Genomic DNA, 15,156 nt, shown 5'->3' with positions numbered 1-15,156 from the left:
ATCCTTGATGACACAATACATGGTCTGTTACTTTCCATCTAACTTAATTTCCTCCAGTGACCACACACTGAGATTGGCAGGACTGACAGATTCTCAGACAAGATGGAAGTATGGGGGGAGAAGAGCGGATTGAGAGGTAAATGTGGAAGAAATTTTAGGTGATAACAGAGGTAGAACCTGCCGTGTGTATGTGCGTGTCAACCTTTATTCTTCACCACCCACCATGTCACGCTGCTTCCTTGTCCTTTTCATTCCATCTTTACTGTAGCACATGAGGTGTTGGGTTCTACTTAGAGTTTATAACAGATTCATGCTGGCAGACTGGGAAGCAAAACACTAGAGCTCACACATACAGCTTAAATTGTCTCAATAGTGCCTTTCACCTAAGAAGCAAACTGCTGCATTGATGATTTACATTTCCAAATACTATGGATGTTACTTAAAAATACAAATACAGGAAAATAATTGTATTTCACTACCTTCAGTTGTTTGGCATTGTTCTGCATCAGTGAGTAGGTTTAATAGGCAAAGAGCTCACTCGCTACAGCAGTTAATCGGCAGCAATTATTAAAGCTGCTTTTTATCCTAAGAAAGCTGTGAGGCTCAAGGATTTCTTGGCTGAGATTCTGACCTCATAAATTCTTGGAATACTTTTTTTAATTATTTACTAAAAATAACAGCATATTTTACATTTCTAAAAATGGGGTTAAATACAAATAACTATCATCAAAAAGTATACGGGCTTGCTCCATTACTTCAAATGTGAACATGGTATCACACAGACAACTATTCTGGCAGTGGCATCTGAAGGTCTATACTTTCGTAACTGTATTGTTGTTCATACTGCATTCAGTCAACAAGATACTTTTCCTAACATATAGAACAGTCCCTTAAATAAAACCTGAGAAAATAATGATTAGTCGGGGTTTTTATGACAGGTCAGCTCACAATATAATCATGATGTTTTGCCCCTTCAGCAACATACAATATATTGCCCCCCCCCCCCCAAAAAAAAAACAAAACAATATATTGCAAAAAATTAAGCCACCATATTTTACGATTCCTGCAACTGAAGTGACAGTCACTAAACAGTGACTTATAAAAACAGTATAACTTTTGAAAAACCCCGTCAACTTGTTATGGGTTTAAAATCCAAAGTAGGTCCAAACTTGGAGTCAGCAAACTCTCTCTTTACAAGATGCGGCTGCATCGCGGATTGGTTTTTGTTCTGCCATGTTTCTGTTTTGTCTTTGCTACCAGTTAGAGGTGCCATTCATTTGACTGTATCCAATCAGTTAAGCGCCCCTACATGGACACCAAGGTTAATTCTGCTTCTGTAGGCCAAAATGCTGAACAGGCTTAGTTTCACTTTATATCAGTTGTTTTTGTAGGAAAAGAAAGATACTCGTGGTAATGTATTGACTATATTTACATATGTGTTTTTGTAGTAAAAGACATAGTGACACCAGCTCTATGATGAAAGAATATTTGTACAAGCTAAACGTGCATTATTATTAATATTATGTTGGGTTTAGGGTTAAATGGTAAATGGTCTGCACTTATATAGCGCTTTTCTACCTATTGGCACTCAAAGCGCTTTACACTGCTTCTTATTTACCCATTCACACTCACAATCACACACACACTCATACACCGATGGGGGAGCTGCTATGCAGCTGGCCAACACTCACTGGGAGCAACTAAGTTGGGGTTCAGTGTCTTGCTCAAGGACACTTCGACATGTGACCGAAGGAGCCGGGGATTGAACCAACAACTGTGAGATTGGTAGACAACCGCTCTACCTTCCTGTGCCACAGGTTAAGTTTATAAACTGAAAAACCAGTGAAGGGAGCGCAAACTTAAACTGTACATTGCTGCAAATGTTTGCATCCCACTTTTAATGAATTACAAATTTACTGTAATTTCTGATGCAGGAACATTTTGATAGCTACTAAGGGGATGGAACGTTTGCAACCGAGTGTGTTTTTTTTTTTTTAAATATCTATCTATCTATCTATCTATCTATCTATCTATCTATCTAGTTTTCTCGCATTTGGCCTATGTACATCACAACATTTAATTTGAAATGAAACACTCAAGTGGGGCCACCACAGTAGTGGAGTGCTTAGCACTTCGGCCCCACAGCTAGAAGGTTGTGCCCAAGCCGGCCGTGGCCTTTCCCTGTGGAGTTTGTATGTTCTCCCTGTGATGGTGTGGCTTTCCTCTGGGTACATCAGTTTCTTCCCACGGCCAAAATAAATGCATATTAGGTTAATTGGTGACTTTAAATTGCCCATGTGAATGATATTCTGTCTGTGTATGTCCCTCTGTAGCTCTGAAATGGACTGGCGACCTGTTCAGGTTGTACCCCACCTCTCACCCAATGACAGCTGGGATAAGCTCCATAAAGATGTCAAAAGCACTGGGAATGGCCAATACAAAAGGTAATTTTTTATTTATTTTGTTTAAAGCAATTAACTGCCAAGCTCAAAAACAGCAAAATGCGTAGAAGACCACAGAAGACTACTCAAGTAAATGACCACAGAATTCTGTCCGTGACAAAGAAGAACCCTTTCGCAATATCTAGCTGTGTGAAGAACACTCTTAAGGAGGTAGGCGTATTCACTGTTGAAATGTACAGTCGAGACAGCTTTATGAATAAAATATAGAGACTTTACAACAAGGTGTAAACAGGATATCCTTCAATGGCCAGATGACTCACCTATTCACTGAAGGCAAGACTAAAAGGCAGAAAGACCCACAAACAAGTCCTGGCAAAGCATCTTGAGGGAGGAAACTCAGCATTTGGTCATGTCCATGGGTTCCAGACTTAAGGCAGTCATTGACTACAAAGAATTTTCATTCAAGGATTAGGAAAATCCTTATGTTTCTACTTGTGTTTATTTGTTTATTTATTTATGAGCCACCAAAAATTTAAATGACTGTAATTCTTGAATGGTTACTGCCACACTTTAGTCAAACCCCTTTGACAGGGCTCGCAAATAACACTGTTCTGTTGTCCCGGGGATAGAAAAAATAGCACCTGGGACACAAAGATTCAGAATCTGGGACAATTATTACACAATAAAATGAAATTGCACACATTTTGCGGTTAAACAAAAATAACTAGAGCAAGCAAACAAATGATAATTTGTATTATGAGTTCCTAGGATTTCAAAACTATAAGATACAAGTGAAATGGTGGATCTGAAAACATTGTATCTTTAGAAGCTTCTCGTCCCTTTATGAGTGAGGGTGGAGCTCAGCCAAAGACCCTGGCTGCAGCAGTGAGGGAGCACACAGCTCAGGTAAACTTTCTACATTACGTGCAAACAAGCAAAACCATGTCACCAATTTTAGCATTAGGTTTGCATTGTTCCTGTTTCCATTGTTTTTCAATCCGAAGCTGACCATCAAAATACCCTCAAGGTGTCGACAGGGTATTTGTCTTCTGAGTCATAAGTGCAGACCATTTACCATGTGGGAGAAGTGTGGAGGATTAAATATCCATACACATACTTTGTCTCGCAGGTTAAGTCTGTACTATGTTTTACTAGCATTGTTCAACTCCCTACATGCACCCAGAAGGTTTGTGCCTCTGTCAGAATGTAGCCGTTTTGCTGGCCTGCAAGTAAATCTGCTGTCTTTTGGCAGTCGGTTCCGCCTCTAAGTTGATGGCAGATTACACATTTATAAATTACAGCAGAGACAAGACATTTACTTCTGATGATCCATAGTCTGGCAGCTCGAATTGCTCCCTCTGTTATCTGGCATCCCTGGTGTCCTACTTGCTCATAATGGTATTTCACAAGAAGAGTTGAGAAATGTGGCATGACATGTAAAACCATTGATCGGGACGTGTAGACTGTCTTATGTCCAATACTCTGTTGGATACATACATGAGTTATGAATGTAACCCAAGACTATCCGAATGTCTGAAGAACCTGACTGCATTCCAGTCAAAATCCAATTCATCTCGGAGGAGCTCATACAAATCAACAGCTAAGACTGCTGCGCATAACTCAAGTCACGGTACCGTGTGCAGAGGCTTGGGTGCTAGCTTAGACTTCCCCATTATAAATCCAACAGGACATTGGGCTGCTAAGTCAGTGGATCTTATGTAAGCCACAGCTCCCATTTCTGCAGTTGAAGCATCTAAAAAGATACACAGCCCTTTTTGTTTATGTTGTGAAAAGAGAAGGTGAAATGTAACACCTTGGAATCTTGAGTTGTTCCACTCTGCTTCCTTTTCTGGGGGTAGGGGAGCATCCCATTCAAGGTGTTTAGATGAGAGATCGCTGAGGATTGTTTTCCCCATGAATTGTTACTCATATAACAAACCCTAAAGGGTCATACATACTGTGTAGTGTAGACAGGACACCTGTGCATGTGTAGGACTTTTCCTCAGGGGAAATAGTGAAAATTAAAGCTATCTGACTGAAGATCCCAAAACAGACAAAGACTTCGCTGAGCAGGAAGAGGATCCACCCCAAACTCCACATGTAGTTTAGAGTATCGGCTCAGACTTCTGTTGGGAAAGCTTACATCACTCTTCCACAGTTTGAGACCACTTTGTGAAGTCACAGTTTAGACTCAGCCAATATCTGTTTGGTCCTTAAAAGCTTATCACTGGCTTCGTCTGGTGTAGCAAAAGATGCAAGGCATTCATCCATCTTTCTTACCGTACCGTATACTGTCTCTCCATTTTGAGCAGCTCTTTTCATGCAGTAAATGGCTACAGCAAGTGAAAGGCTGTTACCAAAAACCATGTACCTTCATTCTGTATTCTATCACTTCATTGCTCATGTCCGTGTCTTTGAACTACGGGAACCTGAGGTAATCTCTGTCTTCCTTCTGGACGACAAAGCAGTAAAACATTTGCTGCACATCTGCAGTAAACTGCTATACTAGATATAAAAATGATAAATGGCAGCACAGTGCTCATTTAGGTATGTGTGAGTATAACGCGAGTGAACAACCAATAAGAGTAAATTCTTAAAACATTTGTTAAACTATTATAAATATGCAGAAAAGAGATCATTTCAGCTCTGTCCGGAGTCTGCCATCCACTGCCATGTCTTAACCACAAGAAGCTTGCTGGCTAATTGCAGCAGCAGAGTAAGACAGGGATCAGTGAGTGACAGTGACTGATTTCAGATTTCATTCATTTTTACCCAGTTTCCATTTAATTTAGGGAAACATTATTATGTCTGTGTGGTGACTTTGTTGTTTTAGATATGGATGAATGACCTTCCACTCAGTGCAAGTCTGATACAGCAGTCCTGCAGTACATCACCCTATATAAACGTGACAATGTTCAGTTGGTGTACAAATATATCGAACATTCGAACTTTCATACAGCTACAGTAAAAGGTTACACCTGGAAGTTATTTCTCTAAAAGCAGGCATTACACAATGTAAGTCAAATAAAGATCCAGATGTAATTGTGAGTACACAAAGATAAAAACATCTGCTAGATACCAAATAAAACAAAACAAACTCTGTGATAGTTTAGATGCTATAGTGTTTACTAGGTATTCCAAGTGTGTCTGTATATATTTCCATTACTACTTGTCAATCAGGTTAGAATTTACAGTGCATTTATTGACAAAACAGTGCTGGCTAAAAGAAGCAGACTACGTTATGGAAAACTGATGAGATAATTGCAGGGTGATTTTATTCAAGCACTTAAGCAATCGCTAATATTGTTACAATGCATAAAGTAATAAATGAGCAAATGAGTAAATGTGTCACTGCAACAACCAGATTTAAACTAGAAAGTAGCCGAAAAAGACAGTTAAGTTTAGAGAAATAATGGCAAGCTTCACTGGCCAGGCAGTAGGCTAGAATACATCCTGCCAGAAAAAAGGAAGTGGAAAGTATTACAGAGGTCAGATTACATTGTAGAGTAAGCCATGAGTCATTTTTAAAATTCCAGCCTATCAGTTGAGTCTTGAGCAACCTGCAATGTTCTGTTTTTGTACAGAAGTGTGATTTAATTCTGCCCTTTGATGTTACTTTTTCCAGGAAGAGTTTCACGAGGGATTTTGGTGTTCATCTTGAGGGTATTTGTTAAGGTTAGGGCAAAGCATCCCAACTTCATTCCTAACTAAGGACCCTCTCTTGTTAACTGACACATAAGCAGAGTAAAAGCAAGCTTTCCAGCACATGGGTTTTACACTAGGTCCATGTACACATTACCCTCCTGTGCCACTCGATTTGTTTTGAATGTGTCAGTTCAAAACATTAAAGAGCTCTTTTAATACATTTTACCACTAGGGGGGCTGAGAGCACTGACAATCACTCCCGTATAAAGGAAATCCTCCACACAAAGCACTGAATGAGAACATTATGTTTGCAGGTCTAGGTATAATCTCCCTGGTACTCTGTTTTCTTTTATTGTCAAGTTGCTACATTGGTATATGTGTTCAAAGGCAAAGAGATGTCAGTTGAAATCATGTGATTCGTGCATTCCTACTACATTTAGAATAGAGAGGAGGAGGTTAATGTACTGTAGGATATGAAAACTACCCAACACACACTGCTTTTGTTGACAGTGTTTTTTTAGGACAAAATCAAACAAGGTAAAGAAAACAGCACATTTCTAAGAATAATATCCTCTGTAGACAGACAGTCTGTCCCAGAATTTTCCTCATAATTATATATGAGATGCATATTTTGGCTATCAAATGTAATGAAGGTCTCAATTAAAAAATTAATGAGCCTCTGTGTTTCCTTCATAAGGTGCAGCTGCTGGGTGATTTTACTTTGCAGATATTGTCCCCATCTCTAACACTGACTAGCTTCCCTATCCCTGAAATCAGAACCAAATAACCATACCTGGTATAAGAGAATAGTCCAGAGATGTAACCTGGCTGAAGCAATAAATAATGGTGGAATAACACCTAGCTATTTCACTCTCACGTTAAGACACTGCACAGTGTGTGATCAAGTAAAACAACATTTAAATGCAAGGCAATTTGGGCTCAAGGGGTGGGATAAAGACTGACCATTTTGTGTTTGTATTCTACTGACCCTGTTCTCATCATAGATGATTTGAACCAGACTGCGATGCTTTGCCTCACTGGGTGGCGGTGAGATGGCCCGCTCTGGCTCATGAGGTTTTGCAGCCTCCTCTTCCAGCTGTTGCTGTAACACAGAGAGAAACAATGTTGACGGCTAACACTTTACAATCTAAAAAGGCCCTGATCATCATCCAGGAAGACCTGTGGCTCACTAGTTCCTGTTACAATGTCAGATAGTCTGTTTAAGATCAATCATCACTCCCCCCTGCTCTCCAGCAGAGACAAGACTAACTGTTCTATTAGTTGTAATAGCCATTAACTCCCCAGGGCTTAGTTAATAAAAGAGTTGCCACAACAGCCTGTAAACAAATGCCTGCTGTGTGGAACATCCGATGAGAGAGAGAAAATTAAGTGAGAGAAGCAGATAGGGAGACAGACAAAAGAGAAATGAGAGGGAAGTGTGAGTAATTAACACCTCCCAAATACTGCAGAACATCAGAGGTGCTCGAACTTCTTAGTCCTTCTGGCTTGTACAATCATTACATCGGAAATGTATTTGTGAATTTTAGGAAGTAGTTTCTGTTGTGCATTGTGAACAAAACACAAAGACTCACAAGAAAGACATTGGGGGGCAGAAAGACTTAAAGGATCTTAACTTTTATAATTCACTTCTAGTCATGTTGACTTCAGTCAGTGCCCCTTTACCCTTTGATTTTTCCTTAAGGATGTTCAAATAGGGGAAGGGGAAGCAGAATACCAGTAATCTAGTAGTATTTGACTGTCAAAGCCCATTTATATTTACACACTCGTTTGGCAACTTTGATACACCAACAGGTTGAATCAGACATTTAAAAGTCTATTTGCAAATAAAAGCAAAAACCATTTGAGTAATGACACACCAAACTGACAAATACATGTGAGGAGAATCTTGAGGAGATGAAGACAAACTGCAATGAGGGAACTCAACGGCTTTGTCTGGGCCTAACAAGTGGTGCTTGAACACATCGCAAAGATAAGAGCTGGCGAGCCTGCAGCGCTGCATGTTCTCCATTTGCGTGAAAGGAAGAGAAAGGGGAAGATCTGCAGCGTTAGCTTATTTTCACAACCCTTTGGCTCACCACAGACAGTATATATTAACTACCTCTCATCGAGGATATGTGTGATCAGTTAAAACAACAGTGCAAGTTGTACTGCCATTGTTATTACCGTGGTTAATAGCATCTTCTTGTGCAATGATTCACTAAGCTGAAAAATTAATCAGAGTAACTTACTGACAGGGGAGATAGCCAAAGATTTAACATGTCGAATCAGATCAAATCCACAGATGACGATCTAAATAAAGCCAATGGGGTGGGACGCACAACAAAGACAAGGCCAAAGGACTCTCCCCAACAGCCTCGCCGTTGGCTTAGTGTGTCCCGGACCTTAAACCCCTTTCACACATGCGCCGGAACTCTAACATTTTACTGACATTGTCCGGAGAAGGGGTATGAGAGAATGCAAATGAGTGAGACACTCCTGACATTATACAGACTTTATACTGTAAGCCCCATAGTACAATGTCCGTATTATGTGGGTAAGCTCTTGTGCAGCACACTGATCTGTCCCAAATTGTCAGGAGAATTTAAAGCAAGCAAATTAGTGTATTGGTGACATTTCTATCATTCGACTAAACAGCAGTCATGTTTGTTTTTAGTAGATGCACAGCTCCGGTGTTCTCTAAGCAAAACAGCGTTTCCCACAGCCGAAGTCTAGCAAAGTTTCTCCAATGACGATGCATCTCTCACAGACAATCTCTCCCTGTACGTTACCTGAGTGTATAGTGCTGTTTGTTGAGGGGGAAAAAAGGTGTATTTGGGTACGCATCTACTCATCATTGAACACTTTTTGTTTATTTTACAAAAAAGGGCTATTGTTTATAGTGTTGTTAGCATTGGATCCTGAGACTTTAAAGTAGATTCTGGAGGAGATAAACTTAAAATAATACTTAACATTTTGTGATCTCTTTGCAGATACAAGCGACTTCGGGTTCATACCCACACTTCCCGCCACAGACCTAAAAAAATCCCTGTTGTAATTCTTCTGGCTTCACACTTTTGGCTCATCTACTGTTGTGGTAAGACTGCCCGACTGTGATACAGGATGCTAATAGCCTTAGGTCGTGTGGGATTCTTGTTGTTGTATAGAAGATTTGGCTGAAATAATCTGCGACAGCCTGGCTAAGAGAAAGTGGACTTTTGAGTGAGGGGTGAAAGTGCATGATGCCCAAAACCACTGAAAATATATCTACGTTTAACTTCATCAAGATTACATCTAACTATTAACTATAAACTAGAGAACAAGTGCATTGAGGCTTATCTCCTTCCAGGAACTACAAAGGAAGGAAAGGTTCACTCTAGAGGAACCACATAAGAGCAGAGAATCATGGGTGGATAAGCATCTGGTGAGGTAAACAAAGACATTTCCATTGAGACACCCTTCCCTTTCCAAACCCACCAAAATAAAATAAACAAGTCATCCTGAGCTTTGCTGACTTTAACCTGATCCTTAACGCCAATCCATCTACTAAATCTGCCAGAACTCTCTAGGAATAAAATAAAATAAAATTAAAAAAAATAATTAGTGCAGTTTTATTGCTTCTAGAAACCTGGAGTGTAAGAAAGAAAAATACTGTATGTGGGTGTATTGAAGGAGAGGATGGGAGAAGTCTTGATTTGTGCCTGTAAACAAGCTAGTAGTTAAGAAGCACTGCTATCAGAGCAGATTTGGGTATATTTCAAAGTATTGGAATCAGCCAAAACATAGTCGATCCAGTTCTGATTCATATTTAGTTTTATTTCGCTGTATTTGAGGGGATTAAGGATCTGTGTAGAACTGCTAAAATTCTTCAATACACAAAGATAAATCCATCTTGAAATAAAAGAACATGAGAACCTATGAAAATAACAGTCTGCATTTTCTAAACACAAAGCACCAGTATGAACAGTTGCACAGGTGTGCATACCTGTTTCTTGCGAAGCTTGCAGATCTGCTGCTCCACCATAGTGATCTCCCTGTCCACACGGTCCATGTTCTGGATAAGCTCCTCCTTGGAGTAGCGAGCTGGCAACAGATCCAAGTCAGGATCCATACGGTCCGGGCTCACTGGGGAGATGGGCTCAAGTTTCCCCATGGAACTTCCACGCTCCTACAGAAGCATAATAATGAGACAATTCACATGAGGAGATGTAAAAGATTTCTAATTACACATCATTCTTATCATATAGGACATGCAAGATTCTCAAAAGAAACTTGAGTAATCTAAATCTGTCTAATGGGTATAGAAAATAATCACCATCTTGGCATTTTTCAGCTTTTATTTTCACAACACTGAATCTGAATGAAGTAATCTAAATTAGTTAAGAGTATAAAACTTTAAATAAGTGATTTTATAAAAGACTTACCCCCTCAAAGTAACTCACCTAAATCATCACTGGTGCACCCAATTGGTTTCAACAGTAAGAATATAGAATGTGTCCTAGTCATTAAATAGCTCTTGGAATATAGTGGTAATGGATCAAACAATACTGAAGCATTGGTGCGTATATCAAGCACACAGAGAAAAATCCTGTATCGGGGTGTGGCCAATACAGCTGGAGTGTCATAAGGAAATGAAGCACCAAATTGTGAAATGCTACTTTTGACTGTATTTGTGGTGAAAGTAGAGGAGACTTTGTTTGGGGCTGTTTGTATTAGTTTCTTGAGAAAAAGGAAATTTTCTCCAGTCTGGGATCATTTTGATCTTATAGCACCAAATAATTTCTTCACTTATTTATTTTTTACCTCCAACAGGAAATAACTTTTCAATTTATTTGCAAGGAAAATGTCGGCTCTGCTCCACAAAGCTGTCTTACATAAACAGGAGAAATTTGCTTTTTAAAATTTCTATGTACTCCCGCCTCATTTGTACCTTGTGTAAGAGTTTTTTCCTAAGGCAGGAGAAATGGTCTCAAAGAGGCAAAATCGTCTGGGCCCCAACATGCTACAAAAAATTCTTTCTAGAATAAAAATGTGTAAACCCTGCCTTTGCCCATCGCATATGATTTTGGTTATATTCAAACTAATTGGAATATATAAACCTCCCTTTTATTCAGTTAGCACTCTATTATCAGTTGGCCGTGTAAACAGGACTATTCATTTACACGTCAGTGGGGGTGATCCGATTTCTGTCCCCCTTCTGCACCACAAAACGCTTTATCCATGTTGCCTGCAATGTTTTCTATAATCCAGCAGATGTTGATATTGCGCGATACATCAACACAGTGTCAACACTGTGTCAGCACAGTTAGAAAACTGTGCCAAACAAACCATGAGGTGTCATCTAGCCATCACTAGAGTACAGAATTACATCATTAAGAAGTGGAAGGAATATGGCACGTGTAAATTTGCCTAGTGAAGGTTGTCCTTATAATCTGAGTAACTGTGTAAAAAGGAGAATAGTAAGGGAATGAAACCAAGACACCTATAAATTGCTGAAGGAGTCACAAGCTTTTTGACCATTAGATTAGTTGCTATGACCCCTTGGCTGCAAGTTGTTTTCAGTTTTCCCAATTTCAGCTGATGCTTGTAACTGCTTAAGCAGAGTGATGAATGTCTTGATGGCCTCTCTCACTAGACTAGACTTGGTTTGTGAGGACAGCACACTCTAGGCAGATTTACTACTGTGCCATATTACTTCTATTTCTTGACGATAACTGTACTAATACAAAATTTTAAAGTTCCACATTGATTGCAGGGTTTCTCTTGTCTTGTGAAAACCATCTTTACATGGGGTTAATGTTAATGCAATCACTTATTTAAGTTTTATGTTTGATTTAGATTACGTTTTAGCGATACATTTTAAAGTTAAATGGATTACACAATATTCAACACTGGAAATAAATTAACAGTGAAGACGTCCGATGGGTGGTGATTATTTAAGATAACCTCTGTACATTAATTGCTCAACAATGACAAGGCACTATAAGATATGTGCCAAAATAAAGAGCACGAAGACCGTCTTGATATGTTGAGCCATCTAAGAGAAATGAAATGTTTCCATTCCTTGCCTTTCCTGGTAAATGTGTCTACCTCTGACTGCAAGGTTAAGCTACAAGAAATCAACAGTGTATGTATCCTATGAGAAGGTAACATATGCAAGTAATTAAGTCCGCTGGGTAATGAAAGCCAGTGTACTGTCTCAGTATTACTAGACCACACTAATGAATGAGGTCACAGCCTCCCTCGCAATCATTATGCAACCAGAGCACTGGCAGCTGGCACTGCTTTTTTATAATGTGAAATACTCAATGTTAAGATGTGGGTGGGAAATATAAAGAGTGGTACTTTGTGTTTAGATCAAATGCAGGAGGTAGTTGTTTGCCATGTCTTTTAGCAGAAAAATGGAATCAACTGTACTCAAGACCGAGTGGACAAACGCAATTAATCAAATACCGTTTTTCCAAGCAAGTCTAAGATAAGCTTATGTGTTTCTACTAGGAGTTACCATACTATTAACACTTGTTGGCCATATTTGCCAGTGGGGTCCAATTAAGTTATTGCAGTTGAAGGTACAAAAAGATGATGCAAAAAAAAGAAAATGTAGGCGCTTTATTCTTTAACTGTGTAGCCATATATACACACAAAAAAGTGTAACAGTGCAAGGGGCTGCTTTGGTGATGGTGTGTTGGTCAATGTACCAATGAGACAAGTAAAAATTTACTGGTTGTCAATATAGCAACAGTGGTGTGTGTACATTTTATCTTTGTTCATGAAGATATAATGGCAAACAGGTGAAACACATTAGGTAATCTAACAAGAACGTCTATTTGCATGAACGTGACCTGTCAAAACAGAACCTTGCTGGAAAAGTCGAACTGGACCAAAATTTTGTCTCCACATGACACTGCATCATGTTTGGGGAGCCCTGTATTGCCCCAGTGGAAAAACAAACTGAGCCATTCAAATATAAAAAGGAGGGCTGTGTTTTTATAAACAAATCTGAGAAGGGTGTCTTGATTTGGGGGTCTCCCTATTGGTTCGCACAGATAATCACGATCATTAGGCATCGTGATTTAACACCCAAGTTTTTCCACCTCACCCAACTTTTTTTGGACTGATAGTGTGTTTCAATTGAAATTTATAGGCACAAATGAAATGCACATAAAAAGATCAATGTGTATATTCCCAGTTTTTGTACATACATTCTTCAGTTTTATTCTCCAGAAATGACCAAGTGTTAGCAGCTTTGGTTTTGTTTGGTGTTGTTTTTAAACTCTAAAATTAAGGTTATGTAAGTGGGCTAATCTGGACTAGGCAAGACTCGTCTACAGATGCCCTGTAGACCAGACCTATTGTAACTGTAATTGCCAGTGTCTGTGCACACACACACACACACACACACACACACACACACACACACACTTTTGCAGAAAACCAAAGATAATAAAAACTCAGACATGGTATAGATAGAGAAGAGGACCATGAGCTGAGCCTTGTGGGATATCTGTAGTAGGCAGTGAGAGTTAGAAACTTCCCCAGACAGGTATGCCCTGAGCCAGACCAGAGCTGGACTAGTGACTCCCAAGTCAGAGAGTGCAGACAGAACAATCTGGTGGTTTAAAGTGTCAAAGGCTACAGATAGATCAAGTAGGATTAATACACTGGGCTAAGCTTCAGCTTTTGCAGCCCAAAGGGATGCCATGACCACCAGGAGGGGCCCTTTTTGAAGAATGACATCAAGGTCTCTCCTCTCTTTCTCATGTCTTTACATCTTAGTCTTTTTTAATGTCCAAATCAGGGAGGTTGCACAGCAGTGCACAGCAACAAAGTGGCTGTGAGAGTTACAATACAAACTGTAGCTTTGTCTGATAGTACTGGCCAACTTCCTCTTTTCCTGCTGGTCTTGGTCTCTTACACCTCCCTTTCCCCCTCTTTATCTGTGCCTCTCAACACTTGCCCTTTGCCTTATTTTCAGTTGCATCCCTCCCTCTATCCAACTATGCTTTGCTGCACTTGTTCTATGCAGTGATTGCATCGGACATGACTTACATAATGGGTTTACAGCTCTTGATGCTCTCATGGGGATTACTGGCATTCCTGAATGTTCCCCTCTTAGCATAAGAGTTAATGTTTTTGTTCCCTTTACCCTCTGTTATTAGTGTGTATCTATTTACCATTCCTTGGCTGTCTGCCTCCCCTGGCAGTTTCAAGCAGTGTGTGTAACTTCAGGAACACTTCCCCATCAGCAGCTTTACACTGTAAGCAAGTCGTTTTGATGTGTGGTTCACATGGATTCATTCTCAGTCTTTCTAAATCTAGGTCAGCTCTATTATTTATTAATTGCTGTTTTACAACTCCCCCAGTCTTCCCACTGCTCCTCAGAGCTGCAGCTCCTACAATACAAAATCGCTTTCTAAGATTTCTGGTGCAGCATGTCTAATAATATTATTTGTGTTTGTGAAGGAGGCATTTATCAAAGATTTTGAGGATACAGTTATAAAAGTTTGAATCACATTAACCTTAGTATTTACAATTTTTCAAAATCATCCAGAGTTTTATACATTAACATTAAGTATTAACAGTAAGCACCAAATATGGTTTTCATTGTGTACTTGTTGTAAATCTTTTAGGAATAGACAGTATTCCAGACAATGTTACATTGTATGACCTATGAAGTCATATATTTTATTTTACGACTACTGACCTTTGCCATGTCCTCAGCCCCTCCCATAGGCAATGATGTCCGGTGAGACAAGGGCCTTAACAGAGACTCTGATCCCATCTCTAAACGAGGTCGTTTAATCTCAGCATACTCCACCTCTGATTGGGTGCTGGATTCTGGTAGGTAGATATGCTCATAGCGCATATGCTGCTCTTGTCCTCTGCATCAGAAACATAAAAGATTAACAAATTGAAAAGCTACAGAAAAAATTAACATGCACAGTGAGCTACTGGCACCAGCTAAAAATATAGCTCTGTGATAAAAAAAAAAAAACCTTGTTTTTATCACAGAGCTATATTTACAGTTGTTTGAGATATTGGTGTCATTTTTTTTTAGCCACAACACTTGCCCAGGCCAGAATTCATTGCAATTTTGAATATGCATTCATCA

The 15,156-nt window shown here is 39.5% G+C and overlaps 1 protein-coding gene across 4 annotated transcripts in view; it reads right to left on the bottom strand.

Annotated features, from left to right (window-relative positions):
* The window catches only part of ncor2 (nuclear receptor corepressor 2), a 90,891-nt gene that overhangs the window by 49,301 nt on the left and 26,434 nt on the right, over nt 1-15,156 (bottom strand). For all 4 annotated transcript variants that reach the window (XM_067522380.1, XM_067522381.1, XM_067522382.1 and 1 more), the window contains exons 4-6: nt 14,749-14,926; nt 10,030-10,212; nt 7,036-7,149 (exon numbers count right to left, since the gene is read on the bottom strand). In XM_067522380.1, coding sequence (XP_067378481.1) covers nt 7,036-7,149; nt 10,030-10,212; nt 14,749-14,926 — 475 coding nt within the window. The remainder of the gene's footprint in view (nt 1-7,035; nt 7,150-10,029; nt 10,213-14,748; nt 14,927-15,156) is intronic.

The sequence above is a fragment of the Channa argus genome, chromosome 11, assembly GCF_033026475.1.
Source record: "Channa argus isolate prfri chromosome 11, Channa argus male v1.0, whole genome shotgun sequence".
NCBI classification, from domain to species: Eukaryota; Metazoa; Chordata; class Actinopteri; order Anabantiformes; family Channidae; genus Channa; species Channa argus.
Note: the sequence above shows the minus strand (reverse complement) of the source record. Positions and strands in the feature narration are given on the sequence as shown.